General features: G+C 47.1%; 1 protein-coding gene across 2 annotated transcripts in view; it reads left to right on the top strand.

The window, feature by feature from the left end:
- Positions 1-24,034, top strand: part of Cog2 (component of oligomeric golgi complex 2) — a 30,203-nt gene that overhangs the window by 5,371 nt on the left and 798 nt on the right. The window contains exons 3-17 of one of the 2 annotated variants that reach the window (XM_059263828.1): positions 1,369-1,434; positions 3,294-3,374; positions 4,214-4,317; positions 6,784-6,892; positions 7,662-7,841; positions 8,753-8,877; positions 10,345-10,471; positions 12,957-13,096; positions 16,891-16,952; positions 18,060-18,211; positions 19,263-19,436; positions 20,117-20,189; positions 20,460-20,602; positions 21,573-21,712; positions 22,944-23,124. In XM_059263828.1, coding sequence (XP_059119811.1) covers positions 1,369-1,434; positions 3,294-3,374; positions 4,214-4,317; positions 6,784-6,892; positions 7,662-7,841; positions 8,753-8,877; positions 10,345-10,471; positions 12,957-13,096; positions 16,891-16,952; positions 18,060-18,211; positions 19,263-19,436; positions 20,117-20,189; positions 20,460-20,602; positions 21,573-21,712; positions 22,944-23,124 — 1,857 coding nt within the window. Of the gene's footprint in view, positions 1-1,284; positions 1,435-3,293; positions 3,375-4,213; positions 4,318-6,783; positions 6,893-7,661; positions 7,842-8,752; positions 8,878-10,344; positions 10,472-12,956; positions 13,097-16,890; positions 16,953-18,059; positions 18,212-19,262; positions 19,437-20,116; positions 20,190-20,459; positions 20,603-21,572; positions 21,713-22,943; positions 23,125-24,034 lie in introns of both variants that reach the window. The other variant, XM_059263830.1, reaches the window with a different exon arrangement.

Genomic DNA, 24,034 nt, shown 5'->3' with positions numbered 1-24,034 from the left:
TTTGTGTGGGTTGGTTCCTAAAAGTGCAGTATTTTAGAAATCAGAGTTTCAGGGTTCAGGCACTCATTAATGTCAGTCACAGAAGAACAAAACTTGAATGGTGTTTTTCAGTTTAGTTCTTGCTCACATAAAACTACTGTGACCTTATTATTCTCTTTGTATTTTTGGTTTTCCTGAGAAAGCCTTTTGTTGTTGTTTTTGAGACGGAGTCTCTCTCTATAGCTGTGGCTCTTCTGACATTCTATATGTAGACCAGGCTGACCTGAAACTCAGAGATCCACCTGCCTCTACCTCCCAAGTGCTGGATTAAAGGTGTGTGCTACCATGCCTAACTTTTGAAATGAGGTCTTAATCTGTCGACCTGGCTGTCTTGGAACTTAACTGTGCAGCCTAGACTGGCCACAAACTTGCAGCAGTCCTCTGTCTCTGGGGTGCTGGATTATAGGTGTGCATCACCATGCCCAATGTGGCTTGGTTATTTTTGAATGGGTATTGACTATTAACTGTGAGTGTAGTAAAGGGAGGGGCAGCAGGAGGCCATTTTTGTTGGGTGCTGACAGGTTCACAGGAAGTCCCATTGGTTAGGCTCTTCTGCCTGAGCACATGACAGCCACTCTTGGTGGGAGCCTACTCACTGGCATGACACATATGTATGCACATGCTAGTAGGAAGCAGGACCAGCATTGGTCTTCAGAAGGCCAGCCTTCGTGAATGGTGAGGACCATGCCAGCTACTTATCAGAGCAGCATAGGAATGCTCAATTTAAAACTTTCAAACAGTTCTTTGAGGGTTTTTTTTTTTAAATCTTGTTCATATTTTATTTTGCTTTTAAATGTTTGTCCAAAGAAATATAGAAAGTACACCCTCTGGGAATTTTAAGAAACATGAAAATGAATGAACTGTGTTTGTGTTGTGAATGTGCTGTAGTTACTAAGATGACTGACTGTTCTTGTAGAATTAGAAACTTAGAAAGTTTTATTTTCATTGTGTTTAATTTGGATTTCCCCCAAGAGTTAAAGGATTTAAGTAAGATGTCCTTCATCAGACCTTGGCACCAAGCCAGTTGAAAATAACAGTCCCTTCTGGTTGAAACCTTTGGTCATTAAACTTGCCCCGAGGTCCAGAACTCAGTGGTGAGCACTTGCGCTCAATTCACCCTGGCATCGCAGAAAACCCCGAATCACCCAGAGATAAGTTGTATGTAAGGAGACTTTATGTACTCTGACTTCCTTATTCTCATGGTCTACATGTATAGCCACAATCGTTTCTGTACTCTGCCAACAGTGATCATGGACACTTCGATCGTTACACAGATCGTTACACTGGATTAGGACTGATGATTTTGAGCTATCATGATTTTGCCTCTAGGTCGGCATGGACAGAGCCCTCAACCAGCTTTCTGTGCCTTTGGGACAATTACGAGAAGAGGTTCTGGTAAGTTGCCCCCCTCTTAGTAAATGGTATAGCATAAAGCATGATACCCTGACTGCTTAGGGGTCCAAGAACTCCTGGTCTGTCGGTTTGTTGTTTTTCAGTGGTCAGTAGTTATAGTCTACATCTCAGAAAGTTGCAGATAAATGATTCTGGTTTTAGCATGTGATATTACAGTCTGCAGCATGACTGGTGTAAAGGCAACAGAGTCTTCGAGGAGATGGCTTCAAAGTGGCTGGAGGAGGTGGGGTGGAGGTTCAGCCTGTTAGTGACAGTCACTGGGTCAGAGCTGGTGTAGGTCCTAAGCCTCTTCTATTTTGTAAGTATTTTCCCAGGTGAGAATTGATATGTGGTCAGGTTCCCAACCTGCCCACAGAGCTCTTTAACCCTGAAGGCACTGAGAGATGATACCTAGTTAGCGGCATACCCTTGCACAAGAGCTGTAATGTTTCTCTGACGTGCCGTGCAGTGCAAGGAAGGTTGAACGCTATAGGGAGTTTGGTGTCATGTAGTAGGTCACTGTCACCTGTCCTTTGCCTCCTGGTCCACCCCACAGTTGTCTGAGGCCCTCTGACTGCCAGGCCCTTTGGCACTGTGGAGCTGCAGTGTACTTGGTATTCTGTCCCAAGGTGGCCTATGTGTGTCACCATGAGCTTGAAAAACCATAGACCATATTTGAACATGTGACAGGTGGACTTCATTACGTGTTTAGTGTTGGGAAAATTTTGTCAGTGTCAGGTGTCTCAAGGAAGGAGGCCTGTGGTGTTACTTCCTGAGCTGGGCTTTGAACTCACAAGCAGTGTGGATGCTGATGTCTTGGTTGTTTTTCTGAAGCTCTTCTGAGTCACTCTCCACAGAATGAAGGGGAATGATTCTGTGGTCCACTACTGGGTTCCACATCCTTATGACTCTACCTGGAGCTCCCAGAGCCCCATCTCTCAGCCTTCTGTGGCGCTGACTGGCAGCTAACTGTTCTCTGCCTGAGGCCAGCTCTCATGCCGGCTCTTTCTTCCTTCCTTCCTCACCTCAGACCTTCCCTCTGTTCTACTGTCTGCCTTGCCTCCCCCGTATGCCATCACCTTAGCCAACACTGCTGAGTTTTTGATCCTCAGCCCTGCAGCAGGTCTTTGAGATCGATCCTGCGATGGGATGGAGGTTGCCGTTGTCTAGCTTGTCGGTAGCCAGGGTTGCAGTGGTTCATAATTGACTTTTCTGTAGAGTTTCTGTGATCTCCCCACTTTATTCTAGCTTTCACTGCCTTCGTTCCTGATTGTCTCCTAGTTGACCTATTCAGTAGCGTCTGGATTTTTTGTGTCTCCCTGTTCTTCTGGCCTCCTGCTCCTGGCTTCTTGGTTCCTGAATTTCCCCATTCTTATGATGCTTTATCCATATTTCTTGTGTAGATTCCTGTCTACCCAAAAAGAAGCCAACACCCACCCCCAGTTTCTCCTTCTCTTGAAAGGGAAGCCTGCGATACCAGATGTGCCTCACTCACCTACGCTGAGCAGGGCTGTCCTCATTTCTTTGGCCTTCTAAGACTCTTCCCTGGGCTTGTTTGCAGATTTTCAGGGTCTACACCATGTCTTTAAATCCCACAGGCTTTGGTTGCCCTTTCTCCACTCCAGCTTCTGTGGTGTCTCCTCTATGCTACCTTTTTTGGCACTTAGTCTGCCATGACCTTGGCTTTGTATATCACTGTGCCTCCATATCCTGGGTGCCTCACAGTGATTCTGTCTCATGATTTGTAATCTTTGTTCATGTCTGAATCAATATATACCAAGCCTTATGAAATAGAATTGAATGTGTCAGTTTTATAATGTTATACTTCATTTTTGCAAAACATTTTCTTTATTATTTTCAAGAGTCTTAGGTCATCTGTCAGTGAAGGAATTCTGGCAGTAGATGAACGAATGTCTAAGCAAGAAGACATTAGGAAGAAAAAGGTATGCTCTGATGTCTACCCCTAAACATTGGTTCAGTCTAGTGCATTATCACTTCTGTAGGGTGTGTGGTTTCTCTCTGGGTACTCTACTGAGAGGAGCGTGATGACATCAGTGTCTTTGTGCAGCCATTAAGGGTAGTACCTAGGTGTTCTTATGCCTGGTCTGTGAATAAGGAGAGAGGAGTAGCATTAATGTTTTAAAGTGATATGCTACACGCTACAAACACCCCTCCCAGGCTTCTTATGTTCACATCGGGACTTACTGAAGGAAGACAAAATTGGAGACAAGCCTGAGTGGTCACTAGATTAAATAAATTAAATAGCAGCACCCCACAGGGAAGCTTAGCAAGCATGCCATTTTTCACCATTACAGAGGATGTTCTTGTGCACTGTGAGAGACAGGAGCTCAGTATCTGCCAGTGGCTCCGTGTTCTGGGGAGCCTGGGCATCATCATCATCTTATTGTACCATGTGTCTCCTGTTGTCCCTGTGGACTTTTGTCATAAGTGTCTTTAATGAACTGACACTTGGGTATGTAGGTGTGCTGTGCTCATGCAGCTAAAGAAGATGAGTTTATTGGAAACAAAAAACATGAAATAGATCTTGAGAAAATAAGTATAAGGGCTGGCAAAATAGCTTGCCATCTTATTTGTGTTACTTAATGTTATCTTAGGATAGAATTTTGAAATTTCACTGTAGGAAAGCCAGAATTGAGTTTATATTCTTGGGAATTCAGGATTATGTAAGGATATTTAAAATGTATAATGTTGATCTTTGCCTCTCAACATCCTGATAACTGCTTTTTTGTTTGTTTGTTCTTATTTGTCATCCTCTTTATAGATGAGTGTGTTGAGACTTATTCAAGTTATTCGATCAGTTGAGAAAATTGAAAAAATCTTAAACTCTCAAAGTTCTAAAGATTCGTCTTCACTAGAAGCAAGCAGGTAAGTGTTTTCACTAGGTTCTTCACATCCAGGCTAAGATTTTCTTGAGTGAGACTCAAAACAAAGAATATCTGAGTCTGGTGTACTGTTTTTAAAAGTGACTCGGCCAGGTATGCTGGCACCTGCTTGTAATCCCAGCATTTGGGAGATGGATGCTGAAGGGCCGGTGGCGTTGACTTTGCTTTGCCTGCTCTGCACCACACTGTGACAGTCCTTCTCAGCCTGTCCTCAGTCGGCACCTGACCCCTACCCCCAGCTTCTTTCCTGGACACCTGTTGTGCTGCCCTTCCTCTCGTTCCTGCTCAATCCAGGGTGCAGTCTCGGGACTCCACCCTAACACACATCCCAGGAAGCCTCCTGGAACCTTAACAGGGATGCTGAGCTGTTAGCTGCACATGAGCTTTACCAGTCTTGGTTTGGGATTGGTCTGATGCCACCAAAGCCTCTCCAGCCATTCTTCAGACACATGCACTCATCGAGTGAGAAATTGACTCTCTCCAAGGCAGAAGAGCTCCACTCTGCTTTTCTCCCTTATCTCAGGGAATGAGTGTTGTGTTCTTTCTCCTGCTCTACAGTGAAACTGCTCTCTTTTCCCTCTCCTCCCCTTTCTCCTCTCTAGAACCCATGCCTCCTTTACCTTAGTGCCAGCTTGGACTTGGCGGAGCAGTTCTCAGTGTTTGCTCATCTCCATTGTGCACTGGGCTGGAGCTGCTGCAGGCTGGTGCTGTGTCATGGCTGCATCTGCTTCCTCTCACTTCTCTCTGCCAAATTCAGGCCTGGCCTCCCACCCTTTTAGCACAGGACTCTGCCATATGATCCTAAAGATTCTCCTGTGCTTAGTCATTCTGGGAATTCAAATCCCCAAGCCTCCCTTCATCACTTCTACATTCTCCAGAGCTGTGGTTCCCTGACTACAGCAGGTTCCAGGCTTGAGCTCAGTGTCTAGACCCCTGTCCATCTTCCTGAGGGCCTTTCTCTCCTGGTCACCTTCCTTTGACTGCCCAGTTCACTTAACGTGTTTCCAAATTCACCCAAAACATGCGCAAGGTATGGAAAGGTGGTGTGATACTGTGCTAAATGGAACTAAAAGTTGAAAATGTGGGGGGCTTGTTTGTGCCATGTTCTGTTGTCTTGGATACTGTTGGTCTCTCCTGCTCTTGCAAGTTCCATGCAATTCTGCATCAAAATGTGCAGACAGTACACACAGTACACACAGAAGTTACCACAGAAGCCTCCCCTGACCTCACCTCCCTTCTGCCATTGGGCTCGCAGACACCCACCAGGAACAGAAGCTGTTGGTGGACTTGAGTGCTTTCCCTGTCGGACTGTAAGGCCCTGGCATCAGGGGCCAGTCCTCACTGCCAGTCTCCGTTGCTGGTAGGCTCCCAGCAAAGGTGTGGGCAGGGCCCTAGGGAAGAGTGGGCTTCCAGCTGCCCTGGGGATGAGCTACACTGTGACACTGTGCCTGCTTTGCTCTGGATCACCTCTGAGAGCTTTGCTTAGCTCAGGTCAGTACTTGTCCCTGTAGCAAAGGGAAGACAGGGGCAGATTAGTGAGTAGTTAGGCGGAGGGTGTTTACACACTAGACACAAACAGCCCCAGGCTCCAGGAGAAGAGCTGCAGACAACTAAAGACAGGAGCATCTACTGGACAGCCTTTCGCCTACACTCTGAACTAGTTTTGATTTGACAGTCTGGGGCCAAGCAGTCCAATGGCCTCACTGTGATGTTTCCCGTGTCCTTATGCTAGGGACATTTTCCTAGCTCACCATTCCGCCAGTAAAATAATACATTTCTCCTTTGCTGTTTTCCTCCTCCTCGAGTGTCATTGGTACTTTATAGCATGTTTTAGGGGACAGGTGCTTGCACTGTATTTTGTGGCAGCTACACACTGCGTGCCTTCTCTCTGGGACCCACAGCACACTGAGAGTGCTATTTCAGTATTGGTAACATAACTTTAAGATATTGTTTAAATAGGAAGGTATTTAAGAGATTTTATTTATTGCTATTGGGCCAACTTTATTAAAGAGACAAAAGCATTTGGTGTTTAAGAAGGATCAGGTATTTTAGAAGAAGAGACGAGCAAGTGAAGAAGGAGAGAAGGTTCAGGAAAGAGAGACATCCAGTCAAAGCAGGGACGGCGAGGGCAGTTGGGAGCAGGCTTAGAGAAGGTGGGGGCACATGGCACCCTGGATCCTGGGGTCCTGAGGCAGATGGCCTAGCAGCAGTAGTCACATTCACTTTACCAGTGGCCCACTGCAACTGGAATGGGCCATTTGGAGGAGACAGACAAATGGCACAAAGATGGATTTTGACCCTGTGGCAAGGCGGTCACTGTCCTAAAGCCAAGCACCACTTGTCTGGAAGCTGAACACTGTGGTTTGGACCTATATGGGCAGTCAGGTGCCATGCTTTCTGGGAAGTCAACAGCCTTGCAATTAAATTCTCTGCTTGTTGTCTCTCTCAGCCCACTCTTGACTGGACAGGTTTTGGAGAGAATTGCCACAGAATTTAACCAGCTTCAGTTTCATGCTATGCAAAGCAAGGGCATGCCCCTTTTGGACAAAGTGAGACCCGTAAGTGTGGGTTGGGGTTGGGCTCTGGGTGCAGAGAATCTTATTCAATGGTTAGCAGCATGCCTGGCACTGATTGTGGATTACAGGATGTTGATCCTAGGCTTGGAGTTTAGTTTTTGACTCCTATTTTCCAAGTGTCATTCCCTATAGATTTTGTGGAAAGACTAACTCCCATTCTCTAAGTTGTAAGAGTTCTAAATCTGATACCATATGGTACAGATAATGTTGAATTTTCCCAAATCCCTAGACTGAGTTTTTTTGTTTTGTTTTGTTTTGTTTTTGTTTTTTTGTTTTTTGTTTTTTGTTTTCTTTAAATGTTAAACCATTTAGCCTCTGTGCATGCCTGAGTGTGTATGTGTTTACAGCTGTCCATAGAGGTCGGAAGAGGGTGGCTGTAAGTCATTGGTGTGGGTGCTAGGAACTGAACTCAGATCCTCTACAAGAGCAGCAAGTGCTCTTAATGGCTGAGCCGTTTCACCAGCCCCTTGGCTGAGCTTTAAATCTATAATGTCTGTCAGAAACCAATTTTACCTTGTAGCTATAGAGAAAATGACATTTTCTCATTCTGACTGTCTCTCTGTAAATTCTTTGCTGAGCCGGTGTTCTACTTGGAGAAAGATCATGGAAGGAGATGGGCTGTTACCCCAGGCAGGGTTCCCCCTTTTAAATGTCCACACACTGCTTTCTGTGGGGTCAGGTACCAATATGTGTACAGCCATTTGAAGTTTGGAAACCACTGTGATGTGAGCTTTCTGATGGCTCCCCACAGCGCATAGCTGGCATCACAGCAATGTTGCAGCAATCCCTAGAAGGCCTCCTGCTGGAAGGCTTGCAGACCTCAAATGTGGACATCATCCGGCACTGCCTGCGGACCTATGCCACCATTGACAAGACACGGGACGCAGAAGCTCTGGTTGGCCAAGTCCTGGTGAAGCCATATGTTGATGAGGTAAGTGCTTCTGGTGTGGGGAGCTTATACAGAGCCATGCTGTGCTGCCTTCGCTTTGTGTGGGGTAGAGACGGATACACCAGAGATGCAAGGAGCTTGGTTCTGCACGCTAGCTAGGAAGGGTCCTGCTGCACAGTTGGTACTGGAACTAAGTGCATTCTGATGGGTGTTCATGATGCAGCTTAGCTATGTCTTCTTATGTGGGGTTAAAAGAAGAAGGCGGCATGGGTCAGAACATTAGCACTTCCTCCACAGGGCTCTACCTCTGGGAACCAAGTGTTCAAATATGAGCCTGTGGAAGACATTTCTCACTTAAAGATAGTATTAAGTGAATTACAGCCCCCTGACTTTTAAAACTTACAGTTTCTGTTATATGATATTTTGAGTTTCAACCCTATAACCAAAATAAAATATTGAAGTGAACTATATTTTCATTTGTCTGCCTCATACTTTACCCTAAGCCTAGTAGTGACAGAAGAGGCCAAGGGTCGGGCTGTGAGAAACTGGAATGGCCCCTCTCTCTAATCTAGACATGTTCTGGAGGAAGCAGGTACTTCAGTCTCAGGCTAGTCTCCACCACCTAGCCTCCTCCTTCCCCACATCAAGTCAGAGCTACAGCTAAACATAGCAACTGCTTCTGAATGTGACCAGCTTGGTTTTACTATTTAAAAAATATATGGCTGACTTGGGTGTGGTGGCACACGCCTTTAATCCCAGCACTGGGGAGGCAGAGGCAGGCGGTCTCTGTGAGCTCGAGTCAAGCTATATACAGTGAGACCCTGACTCAGAAAAACAAAAACAAAAATAACAGCTGAACGGAAGAGTGGCCCAAGTTTCCCCTCACCTTTGTAGTATCTAATTCATGTTTGTCCTTTAAATGCCATTTTTAAATAGTTTTCACTCTTCTCTAGGTGATCGTTGAACAGTTTGTTGAGTCTCATCCCAGTGGCCTTCAGCTCATGTATAACAAGCTCCTGGAATTCGTCCCTCACCACTGCCGCCTTCTCCGGGAAGTCACAGGGGGAGCTGTGTCAAGGTAAGTTCAAGGCTTCGCCTGAGCTGCTCCCCGAGGCTGGCTTAGTGAGCAGGTCCATTGTGGGTCTAGTGTGTCACTGCTCCTCTCTGCTGCGGGAAGGCAGGTCTGGGTGCAAGGCTGCGGTGAAGCCAAGACTCGGCATTTTCCTTTCGGAGCTGCCTTCTTCCCAAGTCCAGTTTAAACTGAAAGTGGATTCTTGCCATGGGCCAAATCTCATTCCATGTACAAAACAAGTGTTGTCTGGTTTTGTGATGTTGGGCTTAAACCCAGGGCCTTGTGCAGGCAAGGCATACCCTACCAATCAGCTACTCCCGAATGTCCAGCGTTCAAGTCGGCAAGTTTTATACTGATCCTGAGGCTGTCTTTAGTTCTCCTTTTGGTCAGTTTTCGTTCTTCAATAAATACCCGTTTGCTTTAACCATTGCCATCTGACCATTCATCTGTTGTCTAACTCAGGACCCGAGCAGGTTTCCAGTTCTCAGATCTGCATGCTGAACCTTCTCCCCTGTTCTCAGGGCTTGTGAGGAGAGTGCAGCCTCCTTGGCACAATGGAGGAGGTCCTTCACTGTCTGGTCCTGTAATGCCAGCTAACGTCACTCTGTTATACAGAAACCTCTTTGTGAGCTTAAGTGTGTGCTCTTATCTCAGTGCTAAATTTGCAGATTAGAAATCCAGCACCTAGTTCCAGGCACTACAAAACAAAGCACACACACATTAACTTAGTGTCCTCTTATATCCAGATCTGTGACCAAGGTTTTACATGAAATGTCATAGAATTTTAGAACTGAATCCATTCTTTTTGTTTGTTTGTTTGTTTTGTTTTTTTGTTTTTCGAGACAGGGTTTCTCTGTGTAGCTTTGCATCTTTCCTGGAGCTCACTTGGTAGCCCAGGCTGGCCTCGAACTCACAGAGATCCACCCGGCTCTGCCTCCCGAGTGCTGGGATTAAAGGCGTGCGCCATCACCGCCTGGCTCTGAATCCATTCTTAGAGCATGGAAGCACAGTGCTTTAGGAACGGATAGGTTAGTAAACTTGCGTGCCTTACAAGTAAGTGTCTTGAATGCAAAAGCTGCTTTTCCTGTGGTAGGAGGCTACTGTTTTTTTTTTTTTTTTTAATGCCAAGTCTTGTTATGTAGCCCAGGCTGGGCTGGAACTCATAATTCTTCTGTCTCAGCCTCCTGAGTGCTGAGAAAGCACACCTGTGCCACTATGCTTGGCTTTAGGCTGCTGTTTCCCAAGCCGAGTCTGGATGGTGGCCTGGGAGTGGGAGAGCTGTATTAACTTTGTGCAGTGGCTTGGCCTTCTCCCTGACAGGATCTTGGAGGAAGTGGCAGGGGAGTCAGGGTCAGTGTGACACTGAGACCCAGAAGTGAAATTGAAGTAGGTAGCTAAGATCTAGGCTGAGGGCCTTTATTTAAGCACAGTGCACTAAGTATAAGCTGACTAATCTTGGCTCTTGTCCCACAGTGAAAAAGGCACTATCGTTCCTGGTTATGATTTCTTGGTGAATTCTGTGTGGCCAGAAATAGTTCGAGGACTAGAGGAAAAGCTACCCTCACTCTTCAATCCTGGGGATCCTGACGCCTTTCACGAGGTAAAGCCTTGTCATCTTGGTTCTTAAAAAATGTTCTCTAGCCTAGGGAAAGTCACATTTTCATTGACATAGTTCTAGTCTTTGGGTTAGTGAAAAACAAAGCTATGATTGTTGAGTGAATTTTTAGTTGAATACAAGCTCTTCTTTCAAGTGTGGTTATGATACTTGGAGAAATGAGAATGCTCTTATTTTAAGATTTTATTTCTACTTATGTGTATGTATGAGTAGATGGGTATGTGCACTTAAGTGCAGTATCCAGAAGAAGGCATCAGAACCCTCAGAGTTGGAGTAACAGTTGATTGTAAGCCTCATGATGTAGTACTAGGAACCAAACTCGGGTTCTCTACAAGAACAGTATGCAGGGGCCTGGAAAGATGACTCAGTGGTTAAGAGCACTGGCTGCTCTTCCAGAGGACTTGGATTAGATTCCCAGCACCCACACAGTGGCTTACAACTGCCAGTTCCAGGGACCCAAAGCCTCCTCTGACCTCCACAGGCACCAGGCATGCAAGTGGCACAGATATACACTCAGGCAAATCATCCAATCACATTAAAAAAAAAGGAAAGACAAAAACAGTATGCACATTTAAGTGCTGAACTGTCTCTCCAGACCACATTCTCATCGTAGATTGTGATCATAATTCAGTCTAGAGGCAGTTGTGCATAGATATATGCAGCAATTTCTACATTCCTTTAAAAAGTCCTACGACCCTCATTAAGCCAGTATCCATGCAGTTGTTTTCCATGGAAGTTCACGTGTGAGCTAGGTAAGAGCTCTTGGTGTGGGAAGGCATGAGAACCTGAGTTCTGATTCCCAGCCCCTCCCACACATGTGCCACACATGTTTCTTTCTGGTGTGTAACGTTGAGGGAAGTAGCAAGCCTTGGCTCTGTTGGGTATCCTGCACTGAGGACTAGTATTCCGTTCATTCTGCAGTGTCCTGGGTGCTGTCTCTTCAGCTGTCATCCTCTTTCATCCTGCCCTGGCCCTTTGCAGACCCCAGATGATGCTGGGGGCCTTTCTTCTCGGGACAGAACTTTTTCTTCAGTTCTGTCTGAACTGTCTCTCCTGAGTGTTCAGAGCTCGGTGTTAATTGCCATCACAGTCACTTCTAGTTCTTTTTGCTTTTTCTAATCTGCCTGTTTAATCTGTTAGGACTTTCAACTGTCTAGAGGTACAGGTAACTTAACTGGTGGACTTTAGTTCAGATAAGTCTGGAGCTTCCTTGTGCCAGAGAAACCCACTGTGCTGTTTGTCCTGCATGTAAAATGTTGAATAATGTGGTGACTTGTGTTTTGATAAGGTTTGTAACCAGGTTTTATAATTTTAAAAACTGTTGTGTTTTTTAGATTGGCTACCATAAGTGGGGTGAAAGTGCCGTATGGACTCTAGCTGATCAGGGAGCTTTCTGTTTTGCTGTGTTCTTTAGAGACTCATATGGACCATAGGTGACTCGGCAGAGGTTTGGGCTCAGAAGGGAATCTTTCTGAGAGAACCTGAACTCCAGAATTCCAGACCAGGACCGAGCAGGCCTTCAGGCCCAGTATTGGTGGCTGCAGTTTCTGTGGGTTTCTATCACTTCTTTCAATAAATGCCTCCAGCCTGAAGCCCATGCCACACTTCTTCTGAAGGGGGTGGGCCTTTGGACTCTTAGTCTTCCCTGTTTTCAGAGTCAATGCATTCCCCTTAGTCTCAGTTCTTACACCTAGACTCCCCCAGAGGGTAAGAGCTACCCCAAACTAGCAGAAAGAACTTAAGACCTGTGACTCTGACTGCAGTGAAACCCTATCTGCAGGAACTTTTAAGTTTAGGGATTTGGTGACAGGGTATTGAGCCCTTTCTACCAGAAAGAGCTAAAAGTTCAGCAGGGTTTGTAGGGAGCCTGGGACTTAGTGGGTGGAGACCCCACAGAAGGCAAGTGTGCTCTTACTGTGTTTCCTAGCTGTGTCTGGAGGAGGAGGAATGAATGGTTGTCATGATTCTCTTGTAGACAGTTGTGAGGTTAAGTCAGTGTTGATGGTCCATTTCATTCAGTGCTGTCAGTCAGCCCTCTCACCTCTCACCTACAGGAATGATAGGAATCTCATTTGATAGATCCTCTCTTTCCTCATCCCCTTTTAAATGACTTCTGCATGTAGAGAGGTGCTGATGAATTATGCTGCCTAATCTCCTGTCTGTGATCCCATGTGAAGGTCAGGGCTGCCCTGGAACCGGAGTGTGTCATTTAGAAAGCCCTGGACTTGTAGTGTGACACCTGGGCTCCGTGTGGGCTTTTCCCTAAGAGTCCTGGAGAGTATCCCAGAGCCACTCTGGGCATGGCTGAAGCCCTAATGAGGTGGGAAGCTGGGGAGTTAAGCTGCCCTAAGGTGAGTCGGCTCCAGCTGATTCTTTCCAGCTTCACTGTCTCGGCTGCAGTTGTCAGCATATGCTCCTGACTCTGTCTAGCTGCTGATAGAGAAAACCCCACCGTTTGTTCTTGTTCTAGAAATACACTGTAAGCATGGATTTTGTACAGAGGTTTGAACGGCAGTGTGGATCCCAGGCCAGTGTGAAGCGACTTCGAGCACACCCTGCCTATCACAGCTTCAGCAATAAGTGGAACTTACCTGTTTATTTTCAGATAAGGTCAGTCACTTCTAAATAGACTTTTTCATGGTGGAGGCATAGTCTTGCTATGTGGCTCAGGCTGGCCTTAAAATCATGATTCTCTAGCCTCAGCCTCCCAATTACTAGGACTAAAGGTGCTTGTTACCACACTCAACTGACAAGCATTTGCTAGTTAATTAACATCTTAAAATTATTATTAAGGTTTTTCAATTTTGGGGAGGGGATATTACTCCAGTCAGCAGTTCTCTGTGGGTGGCAGAATTAAAGTGAGGATGTCTATACATCATGAGTGCTGAACTACCAAGAAAGCGTGTGTTTTCTGGTAGTGGGAGAGAAAGTGAACTTGAAGTAAGCTGGACTCCAGGCCTGGCTTCATTGCCACAGTACCTCTGGTTTTGTGAAGAGTACTGAAGGTGCTGGATGGCAGGCACTCTGTCCTGTCCAGTCACCAGCTGCCTCCAGTCCTGGCCCTGTATTTGGCTCTGTGTCCCCCGCTTCAGCTTGGGAAGAGCACGTGGTTATTTTCTCTCCCTGTGACCTTTATGACCTTTGTTCCCTGACCTGGAAGACAGTGACACTTCCCCTCCAGATCTCATGATCTGTCACCTATGTCAACAAGCAAGTCTGTAGAGTGCTGCGAGATTCAGACAAGTCCTCAGCAGCTTGTTGCCCCAAGAAGCAAACAGAGCGGAGCTGCCATTTCTGCAGTATCCCGAGGGAGGTGGGGCAGGTCCTGTCCAGGAGCAGTGCTGAAGCTTGTGAGTGGAGTGTTCCATGAAGAGCGCAGTCTTCCTTGTTCGGGTGGCCAGGTGCTTCACAGATGATGACGTGGAGCTCTGAAGAGGATTGCTGAGTGAAACAACATCATGAGGCAGCTACCCTAATTGTAAGAGCTGCTCACCTGGTCACTGTTGAACAGCAGAGTTACACTGCCCTGAGCCAGATGTCCCCATGCCCTGAGCTTGCTTGTCATTTCCCACGGTCACTTCCTCAGAAAGAAACAAAGGGTTGCTAATGTGAGACCCATGGTCTGCACTGAGACAGTTGTCCATGAGCATCAGTGGAGCCAGGGTGGGACAGCTCAGGGTCCAGGTGTAGCATTTAAAGCAGCACAGCACTGTTCCTGTGAGCAGGACTATAACAGAGTCGGCGCTGGGTCCCCAGTGCTCCTTTGGCCTGGGTTCTACTTAGACTGCTTTAGGTCTAAGCCACCTAGCATACCACATTCCAGCCACCCAAGCCTGCCTACCCACAGGTGCTGAGGAGCCCTACACCTGGCTCCAGTTGACAGCTAAAACCATACTGAAACTCAAGCAGTCTCTGCAGAAACTCCCGTTGTCCCCAGATTTGCCTAGGCGTTTGAAGAATTAGCCTTCATATATTGTCTCATTTGCAATTTTAAGATTATGCTTGGATTGTAAAGTGCGCTCTTTTCAGTTCCGCTGTTCTTTCATCTAAGAAATAATGCAAGTAAAGATTTTGCACTGGGTGTTTATTCTAAGGAATGACAGACAGCTCTGCCAACATGGCTGAGTCAGAATACATGATCACCACAAATACTTCAGGACCATTTAAAGCAAACCTGAGTCAGGATGTGGTGGCATGCACATACCTGTCACTTAGCATTTGTGATGCAGGGTGAGAAGATTCCAGACTGGACTACTCTGGGAGACCCTGTCTCAAAAAACCAAAAACACAAAAGGGAAGCCCTAAGATAGGATTCTGGGATTCGGACATTTTTCTAAGATACACTAATGTGCTCTCAGGATCAGTGTGAACTGCTGCACCTGACATGCACTGCATGCCCACCCTCAGGAAAAGGCAGCCCAGCCCACGGCCTTTCTCATGAGCACATCTTAGGTCTGCTCATTCCAGAGACCTTGATCTGTCTGCTTGACGTTGGCCCTTACAGGCATGTTGGAAAGTAGATCTACGTTCAGTCCCTAGTGGATAGAGTAAATGCACACATGACCCAGACAGCTTTAGATTGTACAGAGGGGTGCTGGCCTTCAAACTGAAGTTTCTGGAATGTGCTCCCAGAACATTCTAGTGAGTGTATGATCTGCAGTTCCTTCTATGATGTGGAATCCATGATATGAAGGTTTAGGTATCTTCACCCCATTTCCCTATTCCCCATTCTCAGAGCTGCATGTCCACGGATCATATATGCTTTCATGCCATCTGATACTTAGAGCAGAGAGAAAGCAGCACCCTCTACTCTAGGCTGCCACAGGTGTCATTTTGTAAGAGTGCTTTTACTTTCCTGTAGACCATAATGCTCAGGGAGGAGTGTGGGTGGAGTCTTTCCCCAAACCCAAATGTTAGTGTTTAGATGTCTTTCCTCTCCTACTGAGATCCCATGGACAGTGACACTCTAATGCATCTGAAGGCCACAGCACGGGTGCTCAGGGTTCACCATCGTGGTCAGCAGCTCTGCAAGGCACTGGCCTCCCTACAGCAGTCATATACCTGCTGTCTTGGCCTTTCCTTCTGAGTTGTTTCTTGGCTCACCAGCATGGGCTATTGCTATGTGGAGTACTAGCTGTCAGGACTCCCTTTCCATCATTTCTGTGAATTGTCATAAGTGTTCACATAACTTGACGCCATGTGCCTTTACCTAGTTTGCTAAACTCATCCTGTTTTCCTTTCTAGTATCATGCTCTGTTTGGTACTATATTCTTCACTGAGTACCCCAACCGGAACATGACACATCCTCACCTTGGGCCTCTTAGACTCCACCTTTCCATTGTGGACAGTGGAGCCAGGCCCTAGGCCTCTGCATCAGGCTCCTTTCCTGTGTTTTGTGTAGATTTTGAAAGATGCTGTGGAGCTGAGGCAGAGTTCTAGGAGCTGCTGTGTACTGCTGCCGCCTTTCTCTAGTCCTTGCCCTTGGGGGCTGCTTCCTGCAGCTCTCACCACTTCCCTCTGCCAAGGCCAGCCTAGTGTAGGCTTCCCCAGCATCTGCACAGCTCACTTCCATGGAGTGACTGTAAAAGTGTCACTGAGATAGCTGTTAGTGAGGGAGTTAGCAAGTACAAGAATGTGCAGAGGTTGGTGTGGTTGGAAACAATGTCCATGGAAGCAGCCAGTTGTCAGATAAGTAGAACACCTTCATTCTGCAGTCAGGAAAATATGCTGTCTCTGTTAGTGAAATCAGATCGAATGGGTGTTTGGATGCTGGGAACTGGCTATCATCAGGATGTAGGAGCAGCGGGAAGGTCAGCAGAGGCTGAAGGGCATGTTCAGTGATCCCAGGGTTGACAGGGACCTTAGAAGTCTCTCTCAAGTGACAAACGCAGGTGCAAAGCCAGCTTTCCTGTGTCTTAGTTTGGGACGTTTCTTGGCTGTGGTATTGCTGATGTAGGGGTTTAGAGATGCACTATGTGGCCTTGAAGTGTTACTATAAAGTGGAACTTAAGGGAATCCTCTTTTGGTTTTTCGAGACAGGGTTTCTCTGTGTAGCTTTGCGCCTTTTCCTGGAACTCACTTGGTAACCCAGGCTGGCCTCGAACTCACAGAGATCTGCCTGGCTCTGCCTCCCGAGTGCTGGGATTAAAGGCGTGTGCCACCACCGCCCGGCTGGGAATCCTCTTAATAAGGCTTGGATGGTGTGTATTTGAGACTAGAGCAAATAGCACAGAACTGTGCAGAAAAATGGCTTAATTGAGGAGTTTATTTCTTACACAGTAAAAAGAAAAAAGGGCATCTTGGACATCCTTGAGAATATCGAGTGTCAGTGGGCAGGAAAGGAGACTAAGCAAGGAACAGCATTTGCAGAACCGCCAACACTGATCCATGTCCTTCTTTCTCAGGTTTAGAGAAGTGGCAGGATCCTTAGAAGCATCACTCACAGACGGGCTAGAAGACGCCCCAGGTAACCTTAGAATGGAAACAGCAGGTGTCCCTAAAGGGGTTAGCTGAGCTCACCAGCCAGCTCAACCCTGGTCCCGAGAGTGCTCCTCCTTTTCTCACCATACAGTAAGTTGTGCTGTAAGGACACTGGCTTAACCTCTTTTAAAAAATGTACTGCTGAACCCAGGCCCCCATAATATGCTGGGCAAGCACTCTACTAGTAAGCCAAGTTCTCAGAAATTTCTGTTTTTATGCAGCAAAAAGACAACAGTCTTTTGGCTCATTGAATTTCTTGCTTTGGAGAGATGATAGAAAGGGATGCTTTACAGAGTTCAAAATTGACCTTTTCTATCCTGAATGCAGCATGTCAGGCCTGTACCTGTGTGTGTGGTCACTACACTCCAGACTCTGTGGCCAGCACTGTTGAGATTAGGCACATCCAGTGTAGAATGCTATAGATTCAGTCAGCTGTCTGTAGGCTTTGGCAGTTCACCTTCTTTCCTGCCTCCAACTCAGCTATGTGAAGGCTGAACGTGGGTCTGCATGTTGCTGTCTCTTGCTGGGAAAGACTCAGTTTGAGCACAGCTAGGCCTCCTGGGATTCTGGGCAGATGGCAGCCGCAGGTGTTCATGTTCATGTCACACCATTCTTGGTAGCCATTGAGACACTTAGTATTTCTGCGCCACACAAGTTCCTGGTTCTCCTTCTTAAGTGCCTGCTCTAACACAGCCAGGTCTATCCCAGGCTTACTCTTACTGAGTTGTGGAGTTGTTTCTGTTCATCTCTGCAAAAGTAGTCATAAGGGATTGACCTCCTCTGTGTGGATAGTAGCCATGCTGAGGTGGGAAAGAGAGGGTAAAAACTGAAATTTAAGCCTTGCAAGCTGCCATGCGCCATTGTGTGTATAAAGTTAAAAGATAGTTCAGTGCTGTGTTTGATGCTAACCCCCGTGCCTGGGGAACAATGTCAGGTGAGTTATCAAACACTTCACACCGAAGACACATGGTCTTGTGCTAGTCTAGCATCTCTGTGGCCATGAGGCCACAGCATGCCTGTGCTTTACTTTGAGTCGTATGCCAGTGGCAGCTATAACCCAATGATATGCCCTGGGTCCATGGTTTTTCTCCAGATGGAAGTCCATATTGCCTATTGGCTTCTCATAAAACATGGAGCAGTCTGGAGAAATGCTGGTCTGATGAGATGTTCCTGCCTTTGTTGGCACACCGTCTGTGGAGGCTCACACTACAGATTCTGGCCCGATTCTCTGTGTTTGTCAGTGAGGTGAGTAGCATGCCGCCCCTCTCTACATTAGCACTCGTAGGACTTGGATTGGCGTGTGGCTAAACACCCACAGGATATTCAAAGTGTCCCATGGTATTAGATCCAGCTGTGGGCACCTGGCCACATGATCGGGATTAGTTATTGAGAATTCCCACTTAATAAGTTTGTTTCTCTTCTCAAAATCAGACTCCCTAAAGCATCTCGGAAATAAAATGTTCATTTTAATGAAAAATATTAGAAATGAAAGTAAATAGGTTTAAGTTTTAAACGGTCATATGATCGTCAAAATAAAAGTAGTTACTCTCCATTTTAGGATCTCCTTATCTTCTTCAGCCAGTCAAATGTATTAGCTCTCCAGGCACTGCCCGGTTATTGAAAATCAGTGAAGCCCAGGGCTCTCGTCCCCAGGAGGTCGGTACTACTAGGAACTGGGCACCAGCTTTAGGTCCTTGCAGACCTCAGTCTTGAGAGCCACCTCAGGGAAACCCTCAGTGACAGACACACAAGCCAGTCCTCATGGTGCAGGATCTATAAATGGGGTAGTCTTTAAAAAGAAGTCCACCACAAAGAGGGCAGTGCCATAACAGGTACACCCTACTCTGGAGCAGAGCACAGGCTTGGAGCAGTTGAGGTCTAGCCATAGCTCTGCCAGCTGTTACCCTGTGGCTTGGAACATTAAGCACCTTGAATCTCTGTTCTGTAATTTGGCAAAATGGCTTTTGTGTGTGGCTGTGGTGAGGGTTTATTTCTAAGCTGAGGTGCCAGGTGGGATGGGCGCTCTGTGAAAGTCAGGGCCTCTCTCTCTCCTCCCTCCCATCTGCTCAAAGACTTCCTCAGACTGTCCTGCCCCACTGGCTGTCTCAGAACACAGCGAAGAACAGCAGTCCCAAGAAGAGCAGAGCCAAAACCTGCCTGGGATAGACATGCTAGCCTTCTCTTGGTGTTTGTGCATTAAACTCTGCAAACAGCTAGTGTGTGTACAGAGCTCCTGAGCATATACAGATGCCCTGTGTCTCAGAGTCAGTGAGTGATCCTTGAAATCTTTTCCCAGCTTTCTGTCAGGCCTATTTCTAATGAAAGCACCAAGGAAACTAAAAAACCTTTGGCTGGCAGCAAAGACCCTTCTGAAGACCAAGGAAGCCATCCTTCAGAAGTACAGGCAGCATCCATTTCCAGCACTCAGCTGGTGTATGTGGTTGCAGACCTGGACAGACTTCAGGAATGGGTGAGCGTCACTGCACTGGTGGATATATGGATCTGTAAATTGTGGGATCACGGGGACCCTGCAAGGACATTCTGCCCTAGAGGACATTTCCCTACTTGTCTCTCCACGGTTAACCTCTGAGTGTGCCATATCTTCACTTCCTGGCGAGTAACCTAACCACTGAGCAGTCAGGCTCTACTTTTCCCTCCTCAGCTCAGCTCTGCTGGGGCATGGCCTGTGGTGGACTGGGTTGTAATTGTAGTTCACTGCCCCAAATGTTTGAGAAGTTCCCCATCTGTTTTCTTTGTCGAGCCCATGTTTAGCTCTCAGAGAACTTTATGGGACACACATAGAGTTTATGCCTTCAGGTAGATTTTGCTTTCCACCGTTTATATTTTGTGTGATTGAATAAATGCATTGTGTTTTCTGAGAAAACATGGTCTCTTCACTATGAGCAGTTTCTGTGTGGTGGAGAGCTGCAGAATGAGTTTTTGCTTTTCTCCGCCCTCAGTGGCCATGCAGCCAGTGTCCCATGCTGAGTGCTTCTGTGCCGAGAGCATGACTCCCATTGATGGGAACTTTGACCTACGAGTTCTGGCTTAGGTTTCAGCACTTGTTAATCATGTCTGACTGAGTATGTGGGTGAAAAGCCGCTTGTTCCGATTGAAAGAAGAAACTAGTGTCCAAAATGTGTGTTTCAGCTTCCAGAACTCCTGGAGATAGTCAAGCCAAAACTTGAAATGATCGGCTTTAAGAATTTTTCATCTATCTCAGGTAAAAAATTAACTCAGACTCAGAATCTTTGAATAAGAAATAACATCAAGTAAAATGCCATAGACTGCAGGGAATGTTTAAACTAACATCCAAGCTCCAGTTGTAAATCCTTGGTTGTTTCTGTGTTTTGTTCTTTAACTTCTGTAAATGAGATCCTTGATTTATACAATGACATGATTTATTAGTGCACTCTAAATGCTGTGGTCACACTTTAACGGAGCTTACCCTAGGCTGGACCAGTGACTCAGTCCAGCTGCCCTGTGTCCACAGCGGCCCTGGAAGACTCCCAGAGTTCCTTGTCTGCCCACATGCCAGCTCTGAGCAGCAGGATTGTCCAGGACCTGAGTGAGTCTTGTTTCAGTTATCTGAAGAGTGCCCTGGAGGTGCCCAGGCTTTACCGCAGGACCAATAAGGTCAGTGTCACTTCTGGAGAGGCTCTGTGGTGTGTGTGGTCGGAGATGTGGGCCACAGGCAGGTATCAGGGTGGACTGAGGTAAGGGACTCCAAAGGGTCAGGAGCTAGCTGCCACCACAGCCCACAGTGTGCACTTGGGGCCTGTGGGCTTTGGGTCTTAAGGAAAAGTACTTTTTTGTACGTGTGAGTCCTAACTAGCTTGGAACTCACTATATAAACCAGGGTGGCCTCAGCTCCACAGAGATTGGTTTGCCTCTGTCTCTGGAGTGCTGGAATTAAAGGCATGCAGTACCACAGCTGGCTAGAAAAGTACTTTCTTTAAAAAAAGAAAACTATTAAAAATTTTATTTTAGATTTATTTTACACATGTAATCCCGGCACTCGGGAGGCTAAGAGGGGGATCACAAATTTGATTCCATCCTGAGCTGCAAAGTCAGACTCTGACGCAAAAAACAAATGAAACAGAGTTAGTTGTGCAGGAGAATTATCATGTAACAGGAGTATCTTGTTTTACTGTTTGATGTTGAGCCTGAAGCCCCCACTTGGATGGGAGGGGCTTGGGCACATTGCCAGGGGCCTTCCATTGCCTTCTATTCTGTGGGCGTCATGGTGTGTGAGTTTGTAGAGCACATCAGTCTCCACTGGGCACCAGGGCAATCTTCACCTGTAGAGTAAGGAACCAAGTCCCCTGTGCCATCCTTGCTTCAGCAGGATCTAAAACCAGCCCTGGGCATCTCCTCGTGGAGGAGTCAGTTCTCAGCCCTGTGCATCCTGCCCCAGAGTCAAGCCTGACCTGGAGCAGAGGGGCAGGTATGGGGCAGGGGGCTCTTCCTTGGTACACTATGTCCCCAGATGACTTCTGTGGCCCTCTGGTTGCTTTCTGGGAGGGATGAAGCTGTTTGCTGAATAATGATGGTATGATGACTCTTTTTTTGTTTCCTTATGTCCTTCCCCTGCTGACAATTCCAGGAGGTCCCCAGCACAGCCTCTTCTTACGTGGACAGTGCACTGAAGCCATTTTACCAGCTTCAGCATGGACATGGGAACAAGGTGAAGCCAGCAGTGATGCAGCAATGGCTGCAGGAAGCCCTGTCTGAGAGCACACACAAGTAAGCTAACGGATGCTGGAGGCTGCCAGTACACCCTGGGGAAGGCATGGCAGGGCTTCCTGGAGCATTGGGTTGCACATAGGTATATCAGCAAGATATCACAGAACTGCCCATGGGCAAGGTGTGAGCGGTCTCTTGGTCCAGTCCCTCCCTACCCACCCCTCCTCCACCTGCATTACAGTCAGGCTGACCTGGGTTCTGTGAGTCCCCAACCCTGAATTCCAGGGGCACCTTTACTGCCCTCCCTGCTCAGCCCAGCCAGTCCTTCCTCTCCTCAGCTGTCACTCCAGCTGGTCCCACTAAAGGATGGGATGGCTTCTGGTGGAAGAGGAAGTCTGCATGTAAACTGTAGTCACAGCAGAAGGCCCCAGTCAGGAACAGTTCATTGAATCTCTTCTAGCTAACTTATGGCTAATGGAATCACCTCTTGCCCTTTGGTAGAGTGTTTGCTAGCATTCTTACAGTCCTGGGTTCTATCCCAACACCACAAAAGAGGGAGGAAGTTTATTGCTTCATTTTGCTATTGATTTAACTATTAGTCACCATTTGCAGTAGAGGTTTTTTTTTTTTTTTTTTCCGAGTTCAGTCCCCAACCTTCACTTTGTTGTGGGTCAGCTTAGAGCCAATAGTGCCTAATCCTGTGGTTTTGTAGGCAAATAAAGCCCCAGTGCCAAACAGCCAGCTTGCTAACCAGGCGAGAAAGTGACTGATTTTAATGTTATAATGAGAGTTTGGGGGTAAGTGAGCGTCTTTGAAAGTCCTGAGATAGGTTTGTACTTTAAGAGGCAGACTGCTTGACTGGTCTTGGGACGTGCTGCAGAGGGTCCTCCACCTGGAAAGGACCTGCCCTCGGGCGCTTGTGTTTAGGACTGGTGTTTCTATTTGTACACGGGAGGCCAGGGGTCAGTTACCAGTGTCATCTTCCATCATTCTCTACCTTGTTGAGACAGGGTCTTATTGAGCCTCGAACTCACCAATTCAGCTGTGCTGGCTGACCAGAAAACTGTGACTCCCCTGTCTGTGCCGTCTCTCCAGCCCCTGTACACTCATTTCTTAAGTTCTCAGGGTACCTCATGCTGGAGACCTAGGAAACATGACAGCACATTTCCCAGTTGAGCTGTTGTGCATGTCATTGCCATCTTAAGACTATCTTGCGTGCAAAGCAAATTCCTGCTTGGTGTCACCAATATCTGCTTAGTTACCAACCCTTCATTACTGTCTTGTGCCCAAGGTACTTTGAGACTGTGTCCGATGTGCTGAACTCAGTGAAGAAGATGGAGGAAAGCCTGAAGCGCCTCAAACAGGCCAGGAGAGCCCCAACCACCAACCCCGTCAGCTCCAGCGGTGGCATGAGTGATGATGACAAGATCCGGTTGCAGCTGGCCCTGGATGTGGAGTTCCTGGGAGAACAGGTACCAGCACCTTGAGCCTGGCTCTGAGGGCCTGGCTGGGGCCAAGGCTGGGGTGTTACCACCCTAGGACTAGTGATAGAAAAGAGTCAGGCCCAACTGCTAAGGAGGAGGATGCCTGCCAGGAAGTGGAAGATAGGAAAGGTAGAGGCATACAGAGCATCCCTCCCAGCAGCAAGCTTGGCCCTGGCGCTTCAGCATTTGCTCAGGCTGTCAGCATACCTGCCCTTGCTGCCCAAAGTCCTGAGCCAGTGGCAGGGCCTGCAACCTCTTGCTGTGTGTCCTATAAAACACTGATTTTCAAGTCATGGTCACGGTAGATGGCTGATGGCAGCATGTAGACCTCCCATGAGGGGAGGCGGGGCGGCTGCAGTGATATCCTCAGTACCACCAAATTTACAGATGTAGGAAACTGCTTCCTTTACAGTCTGGGATTACACAAAGCTTGTTACCCCAGCATTTGGGATGCTTGGGCAGGAGGATTGCCATGAGTTAGATTGGGAGACTCTGTCTTAAAAATAGAGAGACAGACAGCCTGCAAACATCATCTGCCATGCTTATTTCATAAGGAATCTACAGTCTTCTCACAAGCAGGACAGCTTGCTCCAGGCATGGGCAGAGTGAGAAGCAGAAGGAAGGGAGGCGATGTGGTCTCTGCTGCTGTTGAGGTGCTGTGTGTCTTCAGTCCATCGCACTCTGAGAAGGGTGCTGGGAAAAAGGAGAGCTCAGCTGGTGCTTGATGGAACACTCTCTAGCTAAAGAATCTTTTTTTTTTTTTTTTTTAATTATTCTCTGCACAAGGGCTTTTCTCTCTCTCCTAGCATTTTCTGAAGCCCACAGAAGAGACTCTCACCCTGGCCAGTCTAGTGTGGTGGACTGAGGGATTCGAATATGCTAGCTTCTTAGAATACGA

Source organism: Peromyscus eremicus, chromosome 5 (genome assembly GCF_949786415.1).
Source record: "Peromyscus eremicus chromosome 5, PerEre_H2_v1, whole genome shotgun sequence".
Taxonomy (NCBI): Eukaryota; Metazoa; Chordata; class Mammalia; order Rodentia; family Cricetidae; genus Peromyscus; species Peromyscus eremicus.
The sequence above is the reverse complement of the archived record's forward strand: the minus strand, read 5'-3'. Positions and strand labels throughout refer to the sequence as shown.